The sequence below is a fragment of the Chelon labrosus genome (genome assembly GCF_963514085.1).
Source record: "Chelon labrosus genome assembly, chromosome: 14".
In the NCBI taxonomy this organism is placed as follows: domain Eukaryota; kingdom Metazoa; phylum Chordata; class Actinopteri; order Mugiliformes; family Mugilidae; genus Chelon; species Chelon labrosus.
Genome location: NC_140347.1, coordinates 28,994,651 through 29,017,879, shown reverse-complemented (window position 1 = coordinate 29,017,879; position 23,229 = coordinate 28,994,651). Strand labels below are relative to the sequence as shown.

General features: G+C 40.2%; 2 protein-coding genes across 2 annotated transcripts; both read left to right on the top strand.

Annotated features, from left to right (window-relative positions):
- The first annotated feature begins 477 nt into the window (after positions 1–477).
- On the top strand, positions 478–5,125 carry tmed10 (transmembrane p24 trafficking protein 10). The gene is made up of 5 exons (XM_084561030.1): positions 478–726; positions 1,453–1,573; positions 1,928–2,001; positions 3,483–3,609; positions 3,793–5,125. The coding sequence occupies exons 1-5, from the start codon at positions 541–543 to the stop codon at positions 3,912–3,914; spliced, it is 630 nt and encodes a 209-aa protein (XP_084417156.1). The 5' UTR covers positions 478–540; the 3' UTR covers positions 3,915–5,125.
- A 1,403-nt stretch (positions 5,126–6,528) lies between these two features.
- On the top strand, positions 6,529–9,758 carry eif2b2 (eukaryotic translation initiation factor 2B, subunit 2 beta). Its single transcript, XM_084561029.1, has 8 exons — positions 6,529–7,227; positions 7,628–7,748; positions 8,028–8,179; positions 8,727–8,890; positions 8,992–9,087; positions 9,165–9,302; positions 9,382–9,448; positions 9,565–9,758. The coding sequence occupies exons 1-8, from the start codon at positions 7,056–7,058 to the stop codon at positions 9,720–9,722; spliced, it is 1,068 nt and encodes a 355-aa protein (XP_084417155.1). The 5' UTR covers positions 6,529–7,055; the 3' UTR covers positions 9,723–9,758.
- Positions 9,759–23,229: the final 13,471 nt, after the last annotated feature.

Sequence of the window (23,229 nt, the reverse complement as noted above, 5' to 3'; positions counted from 1 at the left end):
AGTTGAGATTTCTTCTCTTATTTATTTGAGATTTCTTATTTATATTTGGGGATTCATATCATCCACTCCTCGTAGATGAGCACTCCACTGGGTCCTATCTCAGTTTGCATTTGTATTTTAAACCCTGTCTTACTTTGTACGGTGTCCTTGGGTGTTTTGAAAGGCACCTATAAATAAAATGTATTATTATTATTATCTTCCTCTTTACTGGCAAGGTGTCCTTATCAATAATATAAACATCCTCCCCTCTTATACTCCCCTTGTATTACACAATTGATTTTTGTGGGAGCCAAGGGAAGGGGGAGCTGGTCCATCTACAAGTAAACAAAGGAAACTCCCCTGGTATTCAAGAGGCACAAACACCTTTATTCAGACTCACTTTGACATCACCATAACCTCAGAGGAGAAGGGTCGGTAGTTGGGCTGTAGTTCTCCCTCCGGCTCAGCGGCGGCGCTGGAGTGTTCAGTGAAGCCGGCAGTGTGAGCTGGAACTCGGTGTTAAGCTGGTTGGCTGGCACGGGCTGGTTGGTCGGTTGGTTGATGGTAGCCATGGCTCGACTCACTGCGCTACTGCTGTTACCGGTTCTTATTGAATCGGTATTTTCAATTTCCTTCTTTCTACCGGTCAACTCCAGAAAGTGTTTACGAGAGGAGATCCACAAAGACGTTCTCGTCACGGGGGAGTATGAAATAAGCGAACAGGCGAACACCAAAACTAATCTGAAGGTGAGCTCAGACCTGCGGCTAGCTCATTGTAACCAAGTTTGAAATGAGGCCGAAATGGCTCCACTCTCTTTACGTCTTATGGTAAAATGGGCTTGCGGCCTGGATTGAAAATCAAAGTGTATGCTTGATTGAGTGTGAACTGCCTCAAATGTGTGACAGCTGTTAGCACTATAGCTAACCGAGGCCTCGAAAACTCGTCTTCCTGGTTGTAGCGGCTAATTAGCTAGCTAGCTAGCTAACGTCAGTGCTTGCTAATATTCTCTTTAAGAATAATTTGACGTAATTTAGTTATGACATAAACGAACTTAGTCTGACTAAGACGATCGCCGTTGTGCGCGTGTCTGTGTGTATTGCACATTTACTAGGTGTTATGTGTAAATGAATCCCGTCCGTTTCATCGTCTCGGCTCTGCTGCTGTTACACGTCAGTCTTACCGTCTATTCATCTGGCAGACACAGGCTAGCGACATTAGCATATTAGCTTCTTCTATACATTGTTATTAAACTAAGTCTTACGTTTTTCTGCATAATACAGACAAAGATGTCCGTCTACTTATAGTTCCAGACAAACTGCATCTTCAGTTTTTCATGGATTTTAACTATTTAAATAAGGTTTCACAGTCTCCATATCATAACAGCTGCCAGCTTGATGGTATACATACCATTCCAGTTAATCACATGGACACCTTTGAAAATATTTCTATGTTTGTTTCCTTTAACTCTGTAGATCACAGACTCATCCAGCCACACTCTTTACTCCAAGGAGGATGCAACAAAAGGAAAGTTTGCATTCACCACAGAGGACTATGATATGTTTGAGGTTTGCTTTGAGAGCAAGTCGCCCATGGGTAAGTGTGATAACCCCCCAAAACTGGTCATAAAGGTTTAAATGATTCAAAGATGCATTCACCACATACCCTCAATACAAAGGCTGTTTTGTTATTTTAATTTTAATGGCAGAGAGACATTTTTATGCTACAGCTATTCACATAGTTGGTTTTATGTATTTATATTTGAACAAAAACAGAGAGAGCACTCAAATACATTTGGATAATCCATATTTTGGTATGTTTGTATTGCTGTAGTAAACAAGATGATGGATTTGGAAATTCAAAGTCACAGAAATGAACCTTGTGGATGTGATTTTAGATTTGCGCAGAAAATATGAAGATTTAAAGGTAAAATCTCTGCTCTTTTCTCAGGAACTGGAAGAGTACCTGACCAGTTGGTAAATCTGGACATGAAGCACGGCGTTGAGGCTAAGAACTATGAAGAAGTGAGTGTGTGTGTGTGTGTGTGTGTGTGTGTGTGTGTGTGTGTGTGTGTGTGTGTGTGTGTGTGTGTGTTGATTTTTTTATTTTTATAGAATGACAAAGAGGCTTTACATGAGGAGTGTACTGTACATTAGGTCAGTGGATGTAGGACGTTGGTCTTGCTGTAGGGATTTTACAACCAGCAGAATATTAATTTTCCTGATTTGAAAAACTAGAGAGGCACAAGTTAATTTCTTACATTATGGAAATGTTAGATGGCACACACACCCCCCAAATATAGTCCTATGGACCTTTACTTTTCTTCCACTTTGAAATACTTGTTATTGACGTCAAGCGGTATAGAAGCTATTAAAAGCTGTGGAGGCGTTTCTTTGCCTCCACATTCATCAGTACTTTCATATATAGGAAAAAAACTGATTGTGCATCATCGCATTATTTAAAATTCCTACTGAGAATTTGGTAGCGTTTAATGTGGTTGCCTCAAGCAACTCTTACTAAAGAAGTGATACAAGCTTGCCAGCAGAGAAACACCATCCCTCCCCGCCCACACATGGTGCATGAACATCGCATGCTCCTCTGCTGAACATTCAAGGTTAAGGAGAGTTCAAGTAGGCATTCCTGTCTGTGAGCGTGGCGCTGACGTCGCACTTGTATTCACCTATGTAGATAGATGTGTTAATTTGGACCAACATGCCGGCTGTTCAGTTGACGGTGTAGCTGTTGCACAATGCTTGAGAATGTGTCCTTGGCAAGCTGTAGTAGGTAACGTAATTTTATTCTCTGCTTGTCTGAAGCTGTAGTATCACAGTCGGATTTCTGCTTTTCCCGCTCCTTACAGGCAATATGTCAGCTAAATTCATTTGGTTTAGACTAAACAGAAACTACTTTTTGTTACACTATTCTATGTAACTTTAAGTTACATAGACTTATTTATTGGAGAGTTCTGTGTCTTACAGACCACTGAATTTGTTCAGATCATTCTATAATGTTTAGTTTTCATCATCATCTTAACTTATGTTAAAAAAAAAAATGTCCATAATCATCATTAAAATGTCGTACATTTGTCCTGTTTAGCTCTTAAATTTATATAGTCACATCCATCAACCCACCATCTCAGCAGCAGCTGCTTTGTCCACACTAGTTCAAATGGCAGTGTTCTCGCATCCTAAATAAACAGGATGCATGGGTAATTAGTGTTTGAACGTACAGTCTAAGAGTGACACCTGGTGGACAAAGTATTTTATGGCACTGCGGTTTCTATCATTTGTATGCTTTCACACCTATATTTAGTTCTGATTCAGGGAGTAATTGACATAACATTGCTAGTTCATGTTCACAGTGCAATCTAGGCAAAGTTATATCAACACTAACACACTCTCCTAGTGCATCCAATGCACTGTCTTTGTGTCAGAACACCTATGGTTTAATAATAATAATAATAATAATAATAATAATCATAACCACCTTTGTTTTGTCCTTCTAGATTGCCAAGGTGGAGAAACTGAAGCCTCTTGAGGTTGAGCTGAGACGACTGGAAGACCTGTCCGAGTCCATTGTGAATGACTTTGCTTACATGAAGAAGAGAGAAGAGGAGATGAGGGACACCAATGGTAAAACAGCTGCACATGCACAACTTAGTGAAATAACAAGTTTATGAGGCCATAATAACAATAAACCATGATTATTGTTTTATTGTTGGAAGTATTTAAAATATGTTTCTTTATTGGAAGAACAAAGAGTATTATTCACTGTCCAATAACATGACTACCCCATCTTTTGTTCCCCCACTGCAGAGTCTACCAACACACGTGTGTTGTACTTCAGCATATTCTCCATGTGCTGCCTCATCGGTCTGGCTACATGGCAGGTCTTCTACTTGAGGCGCTTCTTCAAGGCAAAGAAGCTGATCGAGTAGAGCAACCCCCGCTGGCTCCTTAACTGGAGGAACGCTGCCTGCTGGTCAGCCAACACATCCCAATATCCACCCTCCTCGGACTAGCTTCAGCAAAACAACAGCAAGCGGGGTTGAGGGGCTCAAAATCTAGTTTTCAAGGCTGAGCGAGAGAGAAGTTTGTCCTCTGGAGAAAAAAAAAAAATTCACCTGCTTATTTAGTGGTTTAAACATGACAAGCACTGTAGGGAGAAATGCACTGTGAGACATGGGAGGAGTACGTCACTGTATTAGTGAGATATGTCCATGGTACACATTTCTGTCTGCACTGTTTTGACTGTTGCAGCTTACTGAAAAAGAACTTGTTCCTTCAATCAGTTGAACAGTTTGATTCTGAGCTCAGTTTGAATGGATGTGCCATGAGCGAATGTCTTTTGCCCTTCTGTTGATACACATATTCTTTGCCATACCAAGCAAAACTAGATCCTTGGTGCCCTTTTATCAAGTGAAGGCTCTTTGAAAACGTGGTTTGTTGTTATTTTGACGAGACAATTGGCAACCACTGAACAACTGTGTTTTGTCACTTAATTTGCATACATGTTTGGTAGCTAAATTTAACCGTGTCTTTAGTTTGTTTTCATATTGTAACTGCCACGTAGTTGCTTCTACTGGTGTATTTTTTTTGCAGGGGTTGTAAGTTGTCAGTAATATTTGCTTATTTGTAAATTAGGTCACTACTATAAGCTCTTGCACGTTTTAATTTAGTTTTTGGAATAGTAATATCACCAATCAAAAGTAGCCAGGAACCAAAAACCTTGTTCGGATGGTCATTGTGGCTCTGAGTAAAACACCCACCTGATTCCTATCATACATTCATACATATATTTGTGCAAGTCTTTCTTGTCTGAGTGCAGTACAGGGAGGTTTTGACAAGAAATATAAGCCTATCCAAACATTTCCTTTCAGTCATATGGCCCTTTTCTTTACACTGGTAAATATTCTAATTTTATAGTCTTTGCAGATCGATCCAGCGTGTTTCTTTTAATTAGAACTGTTTGAGGCTTGGGTTACATGTGGGTAGTTGCAGATATTGAAATGGGAGTAATTGAGGCATCTGTCATGGGTACATTTTTAACAAGGAACATGCGCATTGTGCGCAGTCAATGATTTTTATGTTGACTGGTAAATTTTGTAAATTTGTGTTGGGCTTTTATTCAATAAAATATTGGACAGATTTACATTAGTTATTTTGTAGTCTTACATATGCATTTTGCCTCATAGCACATCATTATAGCGCAGCCATATGATGAGTTCTAGACTCAGATTGCTGAAGGAGAAAGTGGTGAAGTGTTATAGGTAATAAATATAAATACTTCCAAATATGTAGAATAACAAAACAGACCCACATCTTCTTCACATTTAGTGCATCAGATAATATGCACTGGTTATATGTACTGTTAATGGTTAATAACTGTGTCGACATTCTCATACATAGGAAATATTGGTAGTAATACTACTACAGAGCTGGGCTCCCTTATCGGTCTAAGAAGTCCTTGAGAGGGTCTCTGCACTCCAAAGGACCTGTGTTCTCAGCAGATAGATTAGAAGTACAATGTTCCTCAATAATTAGGGATCAGCTTGTCCTGCAGATACCTATGAGATTCACCTGTTGGGCGTAGATGACCATGTGTTCTTGTTGCAAACGAGGAGAGGACAGATTGTTTATTGGGCAGATACTTTTATCCATAGCAAATTTCCAATAAATACATTCAAATTCCACCACAAGAAGAGCTAAAAATCATCAAACCCTGACAGCACCTCCCTCTAACAAAAGCTGCAGCATGGGGCCTGTCATCAAAGCTCCACAACAGAAGGTGGGTCTGCTATTACTTCATAGAGTTTAATAATGATAATGAATAATGACCCTAATCCTAACCCTAACCCTCAATGAAATGGAGTCCCACCAGCCACAATTTTAACAGATGACACTTTAACCTAGGCTGAATATAATGTATAATATAAAATGTTATTGCAACAGACATGCTGTCTAAAATATGAGGTCCTTTATGAGAGTATCTCCTACTATGACTGATATAGGTGCAAACTGTTTATTAGAGAAAGACAGTTTTATTTATTCAAGTCCAGTCACAAACAACTGTGGACTGGACTGTGTCCTTGTGCTTTTAAGAGCAAGCAAATAAGCCTCCAAATTGGCAACCTCCTTATTCCCTTTCCTGTTACTGATGACAAGAATTGGAGGTACTAAATGTCTACTATATGTTTCCTTTCACAACCATTTGGATACTTTAAAATGATTTGTTGGCACAAAAAGAAAATGTTCAAATGAAGGGGGAGTTTTTTGTTTTTGTCCCATTATAACTTCCAAAAATGATCATATTGGCAAATGGACACCTCGTTTTCAACAAAAACAGAACCCATTACCTTCACAAAAGTAGGATTTTGGCTTATCACATGTTTGTAAATGTACTGTTCTGCAGCAAAGTCACAACTGAGACCAAATAAGCAGTGTCTTAACTAATCTCTCCATTATTTTTTAACAATAGATAACCTATACATATTCAAGTCTTAACATATCAGAGAAAATGAGGATTAAAGACTAGAATTAAATTGATTATATGATTTCTTATAATTGCCAAATAAGAACATGAAGACAATATTCAGGCTCTGGAAGTGTAGAAGTTATTGGCAGTACACTTCCTGCTAGTTCAGATAGTAGCAAATATAACTCGGACCAAACTAATTCGCACCTTTTGTCCATAAAACGTTTTAAACTGTCGTAGTTGAGCTGACAAGAGGCGCGTTCGACTTCATGCAGATCTGTGCAGATCTGACTTGACGTGATGCATGCTGGGTTGTTCATGCTCATAGACCTCGAATATGATTGGTTAAAATGAACTTGTTCAACCCAGCATGCATCACGTCAAGTCAGATCTGCACAGATCTGCATGAAGTCGAACACGCCTAATACGTTGCCAACACACCGCAAAGTTGATGCAACAACTCGCAAAAACGCTCCGCCAATCAGATGACAGCGCAGTCATACTCACCCGGAAGTACTCGTAAATCACTTCCGCGTCAACACAGTTTGCATGGTAGAAATACAGAAATATCGGGGCCTGACTCTGACAGCTTTCTATAACAATTATGCCGGGCCCATACAAAGAAACAGACTTGACGGAGAGAGTTGAAGCGTTTCTGTCCGACCTGAAGCGTGGAGGGAGCGGCACGGGACCTCTGCGTGGTTCGGCGGAGACAGCCCGAGAAACGACAGCCCTGCTCCGGAGAATCACAGCCCAGGCTCGGTGGAGCAGCGCAGGTACTTTATGCTACTCTGTACTCTGTTTACAGTCAACTCAGACATTAGCAGGGCAGCTAACTACTATGATAAACTGACATAATATCTAAACAGTTTCAACTTTTCTGACTATCACTCAAAAGTCTGGTAAGAGAAGGATATTAGTCTTGTTTTTAAATAATAGGAAGGGTTTGCTCAGTAAAGGTATTAGGTGAACGGTATACTGTTAATTAAAGTATTTAGTAAAATAAATATATATAATAAATACGATATTTCCGTATATAATAGAATAAAATATACATTTGGAGGCGATTGGAGAAGTGATCAAAACACAATGACAACATAAACTATTTCGTATTGAGTTTTTTTTTAGCATCTTCATCTTTAGCATTTCCAAACATCAAAATGTCGTCTGTTTTAGGCGATCTGATGGAGATAATCCGTAAAGAGGGGAGGAGGATGACTGCCGCCCAGCCGTCAGAGACCACTGTGGGTAACATGATCAGACGGGTGCTGAAGATCATCAGAGAGGAGTATGCCAGGTGAGGAGGCCTTGGGAGTCTAAACAGAAAGGTTGTTTATCATAAAAACTCAAGTTGTCCGTGAATATTGACTGCTGATTTGTATTTATTCTACATAGATCCAAAACAGGATATTAGATACTTAAACTGAAGCTCTCGTGGACTACCCCTCTTCTTGACATATCCCATCTGCATCACTCAGTGTCAAATATACAGAATGTCTGTACAAATAAATATTTTTTTTGCTAAGATTTCTTGGCTTTTGTAGTTTTATCAAATAAGCTATGATTTTTCCTTCAGATCTCGAGGTAGTAGCGAAGAGGCAGACCAGCAGGAATCTCTCCACAAGCTGCTGACCTCTGGAGGACTCAGTGAGGAGAACTTCAGACAACATTTCACTGCCCTTAAAGCCAATGTCATCGAAGCCATCAATGAGTTGCTGACTGAGCTGGGTAAGTTTATTTACTGTTTATTCACATGTGTGTATTAGAACAAATTCAAGTTAAAGTTATACAGGTGAAGTATATGTTTAATATTTAAAAGTGCAGCGTCTCAGCTTTCATTTTAGGGTATTCAAGTTACAACCATCTTTATACAAAGTCCCTTTTTTCAGGGGCTTGTATTGTTTACCAGAAATGTAAATGGTAAATGGTAAATGGCCTTGCTTTTATATAGCTCTTTTCTACCTATTGGTACTCAAAGCACTTTACAGTCATAGACACATCTACCCATTCGCTCACACAAGCACACACACATTCACACACCAGTGCCACGCACTGGGAGCAACTGGGGGTTCAGTGTCTTGCTCAAGGACACTTTGGTATGTGGCAAAATAATAAAGGGATTTTATTTTCAAAATGTCAACTTCACTGTACCATTATAATGTTATACAAAAACGATTTCATTAAGTTCCTTTCAAGTCTTGACTTCTATTAGATGATAATGGATATTTGACAACTGTACTTAATCAAAGTGGGTATTCACCATTGCACTTTTCAGAGGGAACAACAGACAACATCGCTATGCAGGCTCTGGAGCACATTCACTCAAATGAAGTCATCATGACAATAGGCCGCTCTCGCACCGTGGAGGCCTTCCTCAAAGATGCCGCACGCAAACGCAAGTTCCATGTCATTGTTGCAGAGTGTGCTCCCTTCTGCCAGGTAGCTCAAACACACCCAATGTTCAAGAAAATGATTATTGTTCTTGAGGAGAAAACATCAAAAAACATTGTGTTTAACCTTAGTTGTTCATATTCCATCAGGGGCACGAAATGGCCACCAGTCTCTCAAAAGCTGGCATAGAAACGACTGTGATTGCGGACGCTGCCATTTTTGCGGTCATGTCTCGTGTTAATAAGGTACTTAACACCACCAAACCCTTTAAAATAGTCACACTTGGGGATGTGGCTTAACTTGCTCTGTGATCTGTTTGCAGGTCATCATCGGTACACAGACAGTTCTAGCAAATGGAGGGCTGAGGGCCGTTAACGGGACACACACTCTAGCCCTTGCAGCCAAGCACCACTCAACACCTTTGATCGTTTGTGCTCCCATGTTCAAACTCTCTCCTCAGGTAAAGAAAACAGTTGAGACTGTCTGTTTCTAATGTTCTGCCAACAACAAATAATGCTAAAGCTATATTTTGTCCTTAGTTTCCAAATGAAGAAGATACTTTCCATAAGTTTGTCTCCCCACATGAGGTGCTCCCTTTCACCGAAGGTAACTTTTCCAACAAAGACATGGTTTAAAACTTTTCTTTGAATGTTCCACTTTTACGAGATAGCATCCTTACTTAAAGATTTTGGAGAAGTCACAGTTTCCAATTTGTATTTCAGGTGAGATTCTCTCCAAGGTGAACGTGCACTGTCCGGTGTTTGACTATGTCCCACCTGAGCTCATCACACTGTTCATCTCCAACATCGGAGGACATGCACCGTCATACATCTACCGCCTGATGAGTGAACTTTACCACCCAGAGGACCACGAACTTTAATTAGTGTAAATAACTAATAAATAAATTTAAATGATTGATAAAGGTTCCTTTGTGTCTCATTTGATGAAGTGTCAGTTACATTTCTTTCCTAATTTTAATTGAAATAATATTCCATACCGGAATGTTATCTCCCATTATAATTTTGTGTTGAAATATTATATATTATATTAATATATTTAAGATATATGTGATCTTATAAATCAAATGCGTTATGTTAACAAGGTTAAATTAAACAGTTCACAATAATTCTAAATGTAAAAAACAAAACAAAAAAAACCTTATTTAATAAGATAAGATAAGATAGGACTTTATTCATCCCCGTGGGGAAATTAGGATGTTACAGCGGCAGGGAATAACAATGCAATATACAAAAAAATAGAATAAGGCAGACAAATATGGTACAAAAAATATTTACATATTGCAAAAAAAAAAAAAAAAGTCCAAAAAGTAAAAAAAGACAAAAAAATAATCTCACAACTTGCATACCATAGTGACACTATGGGTTCACTGGCCCGAGATTGGTGTAGAAACAACAACATGTAATCCAAAAAACAACGACAAAACACAAGACGAAGAAAGTAAAGTGCAATTTTACTTAAGTGCAACCAGCGTGTGGTAGTTACAGCAGGCCTCCAGGTGGAGTCGGTGTAGGACAAGCAGAGTAGCTGCTTTAGAAAGGTTTTTGACGAGAATAAGAAGAGAAAGAAGTGTAGATTGAGTTACTATGTTACGTGAAGAAATCATGTTTGATGAGTGTGTTGTGAAAGTAGTTTAGTGATGAATGTAAAAAGACTGGGTCCCGCTGTATTACTCAGGCTGCACTACAGCGTCTATTCACGGGCGCGATCCCACTACTGAGCGGCACGGGGGCTTTGACCTGCTCCGTTTCCGACCTGGGCCGGTGCACCCCTCCTTAGGCGACCTGGTGGTCCCGGGCTCCCCCAGGAACACCATATCGATACCGAGCTTAGTGCGGACACCCGATCGGCATAGTCCGCTGCAGCCCAGATCTCCTGGGCTCAAACGATCCGCCAGCCTCAGCCTCCCGGTAGCTTGGATTACAGGTGCGCGCCACCGCACCCGGCGAGAGACGGGAATAAACACAGGGCATTTAAATGCAACACGAGTGACGTCACGAGGAAGCGCCAAACAGCGACTTCTAGCGGCCGAAAATGGAGCTTCTTTACAAATCTTGCTAACTTTATGGTGTTATAAATTTTCCTCTCAATATTCCATAACAACAAAGTGAATATGATATGTTCAGGCAAGTTTAATATTTTTTTTTTTGACAAACAGACCTCTAATCTCATTTTACTGACTCAAAAGCATACCCCACTTACAGTCATCAGCCTTATTAAAACTATTGTTATGTATATCAGGTACAAACTGTACATAATTTCCTAGTACATGTCATAGCATTGTTTATATACATAGTTCAATTCAATTCAATTCAATTTTATTTATATAGCGTCAATAACAATACAAATCGTCTCAAGACGCTTTACAAAAACCCGGCCTGAAACCCCCAGAGCAATGCAGTTGTCTTGTCTGCTGTCATTACCACAATTATGTCACATTTTACAGTAGATACAGCACATGTACATATTTCCTGTATGCTGATATCAAAGACGTTGCACATGTCTCTTTGAATTTTTCCTACCGCAAATTAGTAAAGGTAGGCTACAGCTACATAGATAACTAGATAAAATGCAATAATGATATCTGACCACAAGGTGGCCCAACCTGTTTTGTTGTAGGATATTTTCTAATACACAAACACCTCTGCAAATGAAAAAACACTGATTTTCTTTTTCTTATTTTTTCCAGACCTGCCAAGCGTAACATTGTGTGTAGTGGTTGGACGTGAAGGCTGGGGACGAGGGTCAGAGGGGAGCATGTGAAGGGTTTTGGCACCCTGCTATGGTCTAGCAGAGAGAGTGCATTGTTCTCTGACCTAAATTTCATGACATGGAACTGGAGGGAAAAAAAAGGTCAGAGTGAATGGGCCGCATCACCAGCAATGTCTTCACTCTCCACTGCCCCACGCTCGCTGGTCAGACCATGGCATCATCCAACTGTCAAACAGCGTTTTAGGACTGTTCAAGAAAGTTTGTGTTAGGAAGGTTCAAGACCCAGAAAAGTGATTAGCATGTAGCAATCCTTTTCTTTTAGTAGGAAAAGACAAAGTTTGCTACTTTAGTTTGCTACTAAACTCTGATCCACCTGATGCTTTGTACATATTTTTTCAAGAGATAATCTGTGCATCACTAATTAAGTTCTATTACCTGTATAATGGAGTAATGTGGACCTGACCTTCAACAGAATTACTGCACAGACAACAGACACATCACACAATTGTACTTCTGGCACACAGTCATGGTTTAAGGCCACACACGAGAAGAGAGGCAATAGAAATTTATTTTAGTTTCTGTCTCAGAACCCCAGTTTAATCATGAAATGTCTGTCTTTTCCTGCCTTGTTTCCACCCGTCAACACACCCACACCTGTGATCAGCCACTATACTTTCCCACAATCATATTTGAAGTCCAGATAGGCTGTTTTAACAGAAGACACTTTACAAGTGTTGGTGAGAAAGGACAGGTGTAAATGATTAGACTGGCCTCGGGGTCCTTGTGTTGTTTACATTGGCTCACTGCCATGACTTACTTACAGAGCCAATCTCCCTACCGTTTGTGTGAACATCAGTGTTTCTTCAGGCCTTTGTGCTCCAGTCACATGTTCCTGTTCTGCCTTTGCTGATAGTTACTGATTACCTTTTTTTTTCTCAAGTAAGCCTGCCCTTCTGTATACAGTTAGCAACCCTGTTCCCCAGTGTGAAAAACAGATCAGAAAAACCTGATCTTTCTTTGTCCAGCCGACTCATCAGCATCTCAAACACATCCAGCAGCATCATCACATTCATGGGTGTGTCTTGCCGAGGCCCCGCTTGTCATTTCTCTGCGCTTATGAGCTCATCCTGACGCTTAGAGGAGGAGGTGGAGGGGAAAGATAAATCTCATTCTCTTTTTCATCACACTGACTTCATTCTTCACAACCCTTTGATGAGACAGGGGAGCAAACCTGGGTGGAGTCTGGAGATTTACGGCTGACAGAAGCGTGCAGGCCATTAAAGCCCGGGCGCCCTGCTAATGAACATCCACTGCAATCACGCTGAGAGGAGTACAGTATGTATGGAGCTCATCGATCCAGAGTTGTCCTTAGGGACGTGTAAGCTGTACTCTGACCCTGTCACATAAAAGGACAACAAGATCCATCTCTATTTTCTTATCACAACTCATGTTGGATTATGTTATATATCTGATTCCAGACATCATGTTGTTTAACCTGTACGTTTTTTTTTTTTTTTTTCAAACAGACCAGAAAACACAGCAAAGCATAGATTATTAGATCAGTTTAAGATGTGGCTGCAACATGGCATCATGGATTTATCCATTGATAGCATGAATAAATGCCTCAGCTAGCACCCCCCAAAATCCACCATCATTATTCCTCCCACGCCCCCTTGGGTGTTGACGTGTAGCCTGCAGCCCCAGCTGTTGCCTGGTGATGCAGCACACCAGACTGTTGTGGCGTCTCGTGGGACAGCAGAGATGAGTGCTGTAATTAGCGTGGAATGAGGCCAACGGCAAGCCGAGTGTTCCTGCGAGGCCCCTGGAGGCCTCGGGGGACTTTGAGACGCGTGGCTAACCTGTGGTGCCCTACCTGTGGCTCTGGGGGCTGATTGGTTGCACTTATCTTTTTTAATAGAAGCCATTTTAACAGGACACAGTAGAAAACGTAGGGGAGCAAATAATAAAATGAACGATGGTGGATCAGTCGAGCTGCTTCAGGTGCATTATGATGCACCTGAATATAACAAACCCACTGTTAATATTTTTGGTAACATTTATTCTTTTACTATAATGAAATGCTGTGAAAAGGTTTAGAGATCAGGATAATAATAAAGATGCCAACCAAAAACCAAGCTAAACCAACAACCAAAACAAATGACAGAAAAAGTGTAAAAAACACAGGCCAGAAGAGGTGCTGTATGAAACCATCGTGCACCAAGACCAAAAGCAATAAAGCATCTACAGTAAACTATATTTTAACACACAATATGCTAATGAAAGATACAGAAGTCTACTGCTACTGCAGCTACTCCCACACTACATGTACTACTCTAATTACTTCTCAGACTAAGACAAGTCAATGAATCTAATAGCGGATCGACAGGAAATTAATTAGAAACGTATTTAATAAGTCAATAAGTCAATCTTCTTTATTTATCCATCTTTAAATTAAATTTCAAATCGTTGGAAGAAGCTAAGGGTTCTGGGAAACTGAGGCTGGCTAAAAAAATAATACAAATGTGAGCAATCTACAGTTTTTAAAATAAATATAGGGCAATTTTAGTAAGAATTCATACATTAGAAAGACTCAGGTTTGAGTTACTTGTATCAGTTGTATTTAAAAAATCAGACAGATTTGACCAAATGTCTTGTTACCTTTCCACTGCACAATAATCAATTGTGTGTGTGATATCCAGGCCCTGTCTCTGTCTGCGTGCGCTGGTGTGTGCAGGTGTATGACGGCTGCTTATGCTCCATCTGCGTCGGCCGCTGATGAGTAAAGCCATGAAATAGATCCAGCTGGAGATGTGCAGAGGAGACTGAGGCCTCCTGGGAAATCATCCACACCTCCACCAGCACCGTGTCCACTCCTCCAGTACCCCAGAGAGCTATCAATAAGTGGGTAATTGAATTTTAAGCACAAACACTGCTGTCAAATGAGCATCGCTGTGTGTGTGTGTGTGTGTATGTGTGGTAGGGGGTGTTTAGCTGCGTGAACATGGCGATGCTGTCATCCAGCTCCTGGGTGGGGGGGTTGCACAGGAAGGATGAATGTTTAATCCATTAAATAACAATTACAGCCTGTAAAGATCCAGATCGGCTGCTGGGGGAAGGAGGGAGTGAGGAAACATGGCTGAACTTATCACATGCCTCGCTGACAACCAGTGATTTAACATGATTACCAAGCACACACATGCAGACAAAATGAACCTGTAAGAGTACACATTTATAGATTCCCTGTTAGGTGCTCTGGCTAATATGTGTGCCTTCTGTTATATCAGGCTTGTAACAATTAAGGACAGGGAGCTCATGTGTTTGTGGTGCAAATTAGGCCTTTTTAAAAACAACACCCCCAAAATTGACATGCCTCACAGCTGAAATGTTATTTTTAGGTTGATTCCTGTAATTTAGAGTTAATTTATTATAATATAATGTACGTAGCTGTCTATTTTCATCACGGGACTTTATTCCTCTATGTCCTAATCCATTTTTTTTTTTTAACTTACTTTGAATTCGTTCATTATAACATTTTTCTTTGGAGAGCTAATCTTGCCAAATGAAATAAAATTTGAGTAGAACACAGTCAAACAGCTGACATTATTATCTGTTTGTGAATAAAAAGTGTGGCTTTTATGACAGCAATTAAGCAACCTTCAAAAACGACTGTGTAATTGAAACATTAAAAACTACCCTCCCTTTGACCTTTGAACCCACATGTGTACAGAACACATGTTGATGACAAAATGATATTCAGCCTAAGATGATGGCATTGTTCTAACCCTACCCCCCACCCCAAAACGAAAGAAAAGTCGTGCTAGTGTGAAATAACAGGCTCTTGAACAGATGTTTGGAGAGATTACGTTTCCACCCCATCTGTAAATGAAGTATGTGTTCCCCATAATAAAATCATTTTCTGGAGGCTGAAAGTGAGAGAAACTGTCACAAAAGTGTGCACAGATTACTAATTAAAGGTAATTTATGTGAATCTAAATCTACATAACCTGAGAAGGTTGAGCAGACTCCTCATCTAAATTTTTGGTTTATGTCACTGGAGATAAACAAAGAGTTATCTGAAAACATAATCTTATGCTGACCGATTTAAAACTGTAAAAATGAATTACATTATATGTTTTGTTTTTATTTAAATTTATATCAGTCCCACAGAGCAAATATTTGACATAAAAATAAGAAATCTGGGGGAATTAGAAGATTAGGGAAAAGCCAAATGGAAAGCTATTTTTAGAGCATGTGTGTATGTAGGGATAAAAATCTGAAAGTGGGCTAAAACCGGAGAGTGCTGGACTAACATCTTGCATGTTATCTTACACATAAAAGCTATCATGTTGCTCAGGATGACAATCACACACACACGCACACACACACCTACCCACACACACGCACGCACACACACGCACACACACACACACACACAGACATACACACACAGCTCAATGAACACAGTTTGTCAGTGTGATCATTAAGTTGCACTCGTGATCCAAAACGAGTTTGCTAGCTGTGGTTTTCTCATGCTGCTCACACAATGGCCCGTATATGGGAGCTGCCTGGTGGCATTGCTTAATTAGGCGAAGAGTTGATTCATTTGTACTAATTGACAGCTAATTAAAGGAGTGAGGGCACATCGAATTGACGTCCCTCAGGGCTGTGCCTCGACTGGAGGCTATGCTGGGGACGGGCACTTATGAAATATTGAATCTTCTGGGTACCACCTGCCATTAGAAGTGGCGTCAAGCATATGGGTCCTGTGCGGTTGAACAGGCTCATCCTCCAGTGTTGAAATGCAGCCTGTTGAGCCCAGCTGCTTGTGGTCCAAGGTTTTTATTAACTGCAAGAAAAAGGAAAGTTCATTCATTCATCCATTCATTTTCTGTAACCGCTTGTCCTGTGAAGGGACGCAGGAGGCCTGGAGCCTATAGAAAAAGGAAAGTGAATCAGAAAAATATATCTGAACCTGGATACAATAAGATAAGACAGATGGAAAGAAATGATTTGGTCACATTCATCCACAGTGTCTGGCGAGTGTAGAGTGTAGTTAAATAACATCTCTTAATGTTGTCCAGTCAGCATCAAGCCATGAAGTACTGCTGGACTGCCCCTTTGGCACTGGGGTTGAGAACGTGTAATGCAACCATCACATAACTCACTGTTTAAATTATATCACTTACAGTATGTTGGCACTGACTAGCTGCCTCAGCAACTGAAGTTAAAAAAAAAAAAAACTGCATTAATATGAGAGAACCATCTGGGCGATTTCAGCCATACTGAAATCTCCTGACCATGTAATGTTGCTACCTTGAAAGAGAGAAGTCCAAAATGTCAAGAAAAGTGAGTCCTGTAGTTTAAATGTGATTGCACTGTTGTGCAAGAACTAAAATGGTTGAACTGTAAAACCTAAAATGAACTGTGATGTCATCAAATGATTGTGACGAGTCATTCATTCATTCATCTTCCATACCTGCTTGTTCCTGTTAAGGGTCGCGGGGGTCTGCTGGAGTCTATCCCAGCTGTCATCGGGCGAGAGGCGGGGTACACCTTGGACAGGTCTCCAGTCTATCACAGGGCTAACACAGAGAGACAGACAACCATTCACACTCACACCTATGGCCAATTTAAAATCACCAATTAACCTACAACAAGCATGTCTTTGGACGGTGGGAGGAAGCAGGAGTACCCGGAGAGAACCCACGCAGACACAGGGAGAACATGCAAACTCCTCTGGCTGTGAGGCATCAGTGGTAAATGGTAAATGGCCTTGCTTTTATATAGCGCTTTTCTACCTATTGGTACTCAAAGCGCTTTACAGTCATAGACACATCTACCCATTCGCTCACACAAGCACACACACATTCACACACCAGTGCCACGCACTGGGAGCAACTGGGGGTTCAGTGTCTTGCTCAAGGACACTTCGGCATGTGGCACATTACGGGGATCGAACCGCTAACCCTCTGGTTCGTGGACAACCCGCTCTACCTACTGAGCCACAGCCGCCCAGTGCTAACCACTTCTCCACTGTGCCGCCCTGTGACGAGTCAGTATTATTTTATTTTTCATTAATACTAAAGTAGTTTATGTGGAATGGAGAAAAGGCAACCAACCAGGGATATCTGTGGTGTGCTAAATTAAAGTCTAGTTAGCCTGCTGTTAATTTGAACGGCTCATCTTAGATAGAGATAGATAGATAGATACTTTATTGATCCTGAAGGAAATTCAAGCATCCAGTAGCAGTTACATACATTGAACATACAATACAAAAACTATATAAAAAATAGAAAGTAAGTAGAAATAAAATGTTTTATACAACTATAAACTATGTTAAAAAATCTTAACCATCACTGCATCATTTTCCAACACTGTGAGCAATGTCCTCCCTGAGAGATTTAACATTTAGATAAAACAACTTTATTTTCACACATTCAAACTGTTTTGCCGGGAAATTGCATTGCTTGACCAGGTAGCATTAAAATAAATACAGAATATTTTTAATAAAGACCAGATATTGTAGAAACATAAGAAACAATTTTCATTGCCTTTTCAAACTCCACCATGATTTTTTGATCATTTTAGGATGTTTACATAAGGATGTAAATCGTCACTAGCCAGCATTGTTTTAGTACAAACGATCGAATCACTGCTTGTATGTGGAAAGTGGTGCTTATTGTGTCAAACCTGCTCAAAACACCACACATGAATCTCTGCACTATGGAGAGTTTTTTCGTCTTTTTGGATGTTGGTTTTGTTTTATGTATGGTAATTTTCAACACAAATGCTGTCAAAACCAATTGTATGCATCATGGCCAGCATCGGACACCAGAAAAAAAAACAGTGTAGCTGCTGAACACAGTCGAAGCCTTTAGCAGTTAAAGACACAAATAGTTCACTGGGAAGTTGGTGGAGACCAGAAACAAAGCTTAAAGGAGAGTAACATTTGTCAGGCCTCTAGAAACTCATCTCAAAATCAACGTTTCTCATTGTCTGTTGGGTGCTCATCTGTTTGCCAACACTTACGCTCTTTTACGGTCTGATGCCTTTGTTGTCTTTGTTTACAGCTTGCACGTACCACTTTGATTTGCCTAAAAAGAAGGTAAAAGTAATTCTGTTTTAAAAAGAGGTTTGGGTCATGTTAACTGTTAGTTATCTAACTCTTCATTTGTCGATGTCCAGAATTATGTCCTTATTTTTTTTTGACAATAGTGTCAAATTGTGATGTAATGAAGCTGCATTAAAGGGACAGTTTGGTTTCATTAAAATGGGATCGTATGAGGCACTCATCCACAGTCAGAATATTAGTGGAAACCCGTTTGTAGATAAAACAAAGAGCAGTATCGGCACGAAAGACAAGCAACGGCCATGGGCCAAAACTAAGTCAACTTAAACAAGGCATACCTAAACAATGTATGTCAGTTGAAGTGCCTTTTCCAGTGTTAAACTGAAGCTCCCTTCAAAGCCACCAGACTCCATTGACAAAAACATTGTTGACAATTAACCTCCATCATAAATGTCGGGCTTAAATGTCATACAGATTTTTTCATTCACAATTTATAGAAAAAGTGTTATATTTATCCAAAGCATTAGAATATCAGACTTCCTCTGTGATTTTTGAACAGGTTTGGGTACATATGACACTTCTTGATACTATAAAGTAATGTTTAGTGTAAATGATGACAGCATTAGCGTCTGTTTAAAATTATTCCTCTGTGTCTGCTTTCAGTCTTCCAGATTTTGAATGCTGTCACAGTATGTTAATGCAAGTTCTCTTGAATTTAAGGGCCAAACACCAAAAGCCCCAGAAGCTTTCAGAGACCACTCAGATTTCCCTTTCCTCTGGAGAGGGGACCACGCTCTCTGCAGGAGACCAGGAATAGACTGTCTTCATGTCTGCTGGTGCTGCCCATGTGAATCAAAAAAAGACAATTAGGGGCTTATTAGGGTTTTGGGGATGTTCACCTCACGGGGCATCCGCTCGCCTGCTTGGCCCCAGCTCTGAGCCGCTGCCATGGCTCAAAACAGTCAGGGGCTTTGTCTCACCTAATTACGCTGAAACCAGGGGCCCCTTTTTGTGTTGCTACTGCCATGCCTGTCCAGTTCCCTTCTCCTGCCTAACTGCTAGTCCCTATCCACTGTGGAAGTGTGCTAATTAGACAAGAAATGGGCCCGAGTAATTATGTCAGGTCTTGTTAGGTGCAGCCACAGTGAGGAATATTATTTTGTCAAGAAAGTTTTGGTGTTGGGGGCCTCTCTCCCATGTTTCCCAGAGTATTTTCCTCATTACGCCAATAACACATCTGCACATGCAACAGGGGAATGTGGCACACTCGGCAATTCAGGGACCCCGACAAACTTCGGCGCATAAATAGATGCACTCATACAGAAATGGAGACTATAGAACGGCAATAGCATGAAGTTATTGCCCTAATTAATGCTTTGTGGCCACGGAGCAAACAGTTGAATCACCAGCCGCACATTGTCGGGATTGTGAGAGCTTTTTGTTGCTTCACCCTAATAGGATGTTTTGATCAACGGCTGTTTGGTGACCCAGCTCTTCTTCTTAAATGCCATGCTCTGGAAAACTGCAATTAGCTAGATTAGAAGAGCCATTTGTGGAGGCTCAAACAAAAACAAAGATAGATCAGACAGTGAGATCTGAGCGTGGTTCAAAATGCCAGAACCAGGACTGACCCAGACAGAGTCCTTTTTTAAAAAAAAATCATTTAGAGAGCATGCATTTTTTTATATAGTCAAGTTGTTTCTGTTGTTGTTGTTTTTGTATTTGCAGCACTGTGTTCATACAGTGTGAACTGAGCTGCTTGATACATTCACCTCCCTGACACAAGTTCAGTCTTTTTGTTCCCAAATATCCACATAGCTGATGAACTTTTTTTATATTAACTCTGAGATATTTCCTATAGTTTCATCAGCATCTCTGTGCTATTACTATGTAGAATGTTTACTGCTGTGTGTGCCCCCCCCCCCCCCCCCCCCCCCCCCCTTCCCCTCTTCCCCCCTCTTCCCCCCTCTTCTTGTGAGTATCTCTGGCCTGGAGTTGTGCGTTTCCTGTAGAGCTCCATACTACATCTGTTGTCGTGGTCTCATCACCCTGCCTATGATTCCTCTTACATTTTCAAACTGTCATGTAACATCATCAGTTTGTATCATAAGATTCCACATGTACGCTTTAGTCAGATATGTGTATCTATGACAGATGTATGTTTATCTTGCTGTTCTCTTCTCTCTCTTTTCTGTCTGTACCCGGCTGGCCTTAGGCAGATGGGTCCTTCCATATGAGCTGGGTTCTGCTCAAGGTTTCTTCCTGTTAAAAGGGAGTTTTTCCTTGCCACCGTTGCCTTCAGGCTTGCTCTGGGGGTTTCAGGCCGGGTTTTTGTAAAGCGTCTTGAGACGATTTGTATTGTTATTGACGCTATATAAATAAAATTGAATTGAATTGAATTGAATTGAATCTCCAAAATGAACTCAACAGAACTACAATAGTTTTAACGACTCTGTGCCATTAAATTACTCTTGAATAAATATAAGACAGAGGCCATTTCACTTGATTGCTTGATTGGTTCTGTATACTTTTGCAATAGTCAACGATACCATCTCACATCTGGGCCTTAAACTGGCATCATTTATTATTTCAAACTCAATTCAATTTATTATATACATTTATCATTATTTATTAACAGTATATTATGTGATTTAAATCATAGAAATTAATTCTTAAATGTATGATTATTCTAAGCAGGCCTTCTAACAATTCAATGCAATGTCCAAACTATACTCCATTTACAGAGATTATACTGAATTAATAATAAATACTTCCAGTTCATTGTGTTGAATCAAAAACTCTGCATATTATATAACTGTATTCAAAGTTTTCCCTCAATTATAGCATCAATTTATTCCTCTCTCTTTGAACCGACGGTCATGATATAAAACCTGGTTTCTAGCTGCATCCTGATCCCAGTGGAAGGCCGTGAGTGGTGGAAGTCATCCACACGTGTGCGCTGTGGAAATCTCATTAGCATGGCTATTGGTATTTCATTGATCTCTTCATTCACCTCTAATGAAATGCCTCTCTCTGATAGCTTCTCATGAGACGCCGAAGGTAATTTAAGTTGCACCATTCTCCCTTTCTCTCTGTATAGAAAATGGACCATTTAGAAGCTTTATTTGGTTTTAACCTTTTTTTTAGAAGACGTAGAATACAAGAGCTCCTGCCTAAGCCTAAATGACAGATAATAGTGTCAGACTTAATTTTATTTTGGTATTATATTTAATTTATCAAATTCCTAACAGTTCTGGTCTGTGGCTGCAGGTTAATGGTGCGCAGTTTTCCCACAAAGAAAAACCTGACGCGCAGAAAGAGTGATTGACTGGATCTTGTTGATGCCTCATCTCCTGATCATATCTCCGATTACAAACCAACACTAAATCTCTCGTGGGTTTGACAGCCTGACGCAAGGGTGCCAAACGGTCCCACGAGTCCACCTTTATTTATTTATTCATCACCACATGCCCTATTGAAAGTGCCGCGTCTCCAGCGCGTCCTCTCATCTCCATAAACTCTCCTCCGCGTAATTATCTGTCCAGATGTCCAAAAGTGTGCCGCAAATTATCTCTGCAATAATTGAATAATAGCTGATTAGAGACTATTTGGGGTTTTTTTTTTGGGTGGGGGGAGAGAGGGAAAGTATTTTCACCTCATTTCACAACTCAGCGGCTTTGAATTTGAGCTGAGCGTTATTCTGTGATGAATGAAGGGGAAGTTGCAGATGATTTCCCCTGACGTCCTAAACGTCTTTTCCGTTTGCTCTCACTTTCAAAAACGGATTAAGCCGCTGAAACACTGTGTAACCTTTCAGTCCGTGTCATTATTTTATATCTGCAATCAGCTCACAAGCTAAAAAACACATTTGAACCTCGAGAGGCAAATAAATCTGTGGCTACATTGTGTTCTGGAGTTTGGGCCACTGTTTGTCTCATATTTAATTGCCACCCTGGCGTGCCCTAAATACCCCGAACTGGGACATTGTATTCTTTATCCGGCCCGACAAAGAATAAAAAAAGAAGCTTAATAACCTATCAACAGATGCGCAGACTGTAGCCAAAGACAAAACGTTTAGTGCGCAAACCTAATTAGAATATGCAAATCGCAGTGTGAGTTATATGGGACGTTGGGGATGAAGCTGGAGTCTGCTAACGGATCAATCAGTCTATAGTCCTTCTAATAAGAAGCTAAATTGATTAATTAACCGATATTGAGCTTATAAACGTTTCTTTAAATTTGAACCCTCAAAATTTTCTTGTTTTTCATTCTTTTCGTGCATTTGTCGATGCCCCCCTCTCGTGTGCGTAGTTTTGATTTTATTTTTAATTGGAAATAATCGTTTTTAATGTTAATCTGCAGCTCAGAGTTCAGAGTTGACCTTAATTATTGTATTTAGGTGAATGGCGCCATCATGAAAAGGTTCTTAAGATTACAAATGAGGAGTTTTATACTTTGATAAAATCCAAACAGCTTTCTTCCAAAATGCTCCATAAGTATATATATTTCTAAATGCCTTACAAGTTAATTACTTAGGGGAAACACACACATTTATCCAAGTTCATTACCTAGACTCGAATTACTTTTC

Bases quoted from the DNA above. Each gene is read 5' to 3' on its own strand.
- eif2b2 (XM_084561029.1), top strand. From the start codon at position 7,056: ATGCCGGGCCCATACAAAGAAACAGACTTGACGGAGAGAGTTGAAGCG. The intron at 7,228-7,627 runs GTACTTTATGCT...CGTCTGTTTTAG, and splicing joins GGCTCGGTGGAGCAGCGCAG to GCGATCTGATGGAGATAATC. The intron at 9,449-9,564 runs GTAACTTTTCCA...TTTGTATTTCAG, and splicing joins GGTGCTCCCTTTCACCGAAG to GTGAGATTCTCTCCAAGGTG.
- tmed10 (XM_084561030.1), top strand. From the start codon at position 541: ATGGTAGCCATGGCTCGACTCACTGCGCTACTGCTGTTACCGGTTCTT. The intron at 727-1,452 runs GTGAGCTCAGAC...TTAACTCTGTAG, and splicing joins ACACCAAAACTAATCTGAAG to ATCACAGACTCATCCAGCCA. The intron at 2,002-3,482 runs GTGAGTGTGTGT...TTGTCCTTCTAG, and splicing joins AGGCTAAGAACTATGAAGAA to ATTGCCAAGGTGGAGAAACT.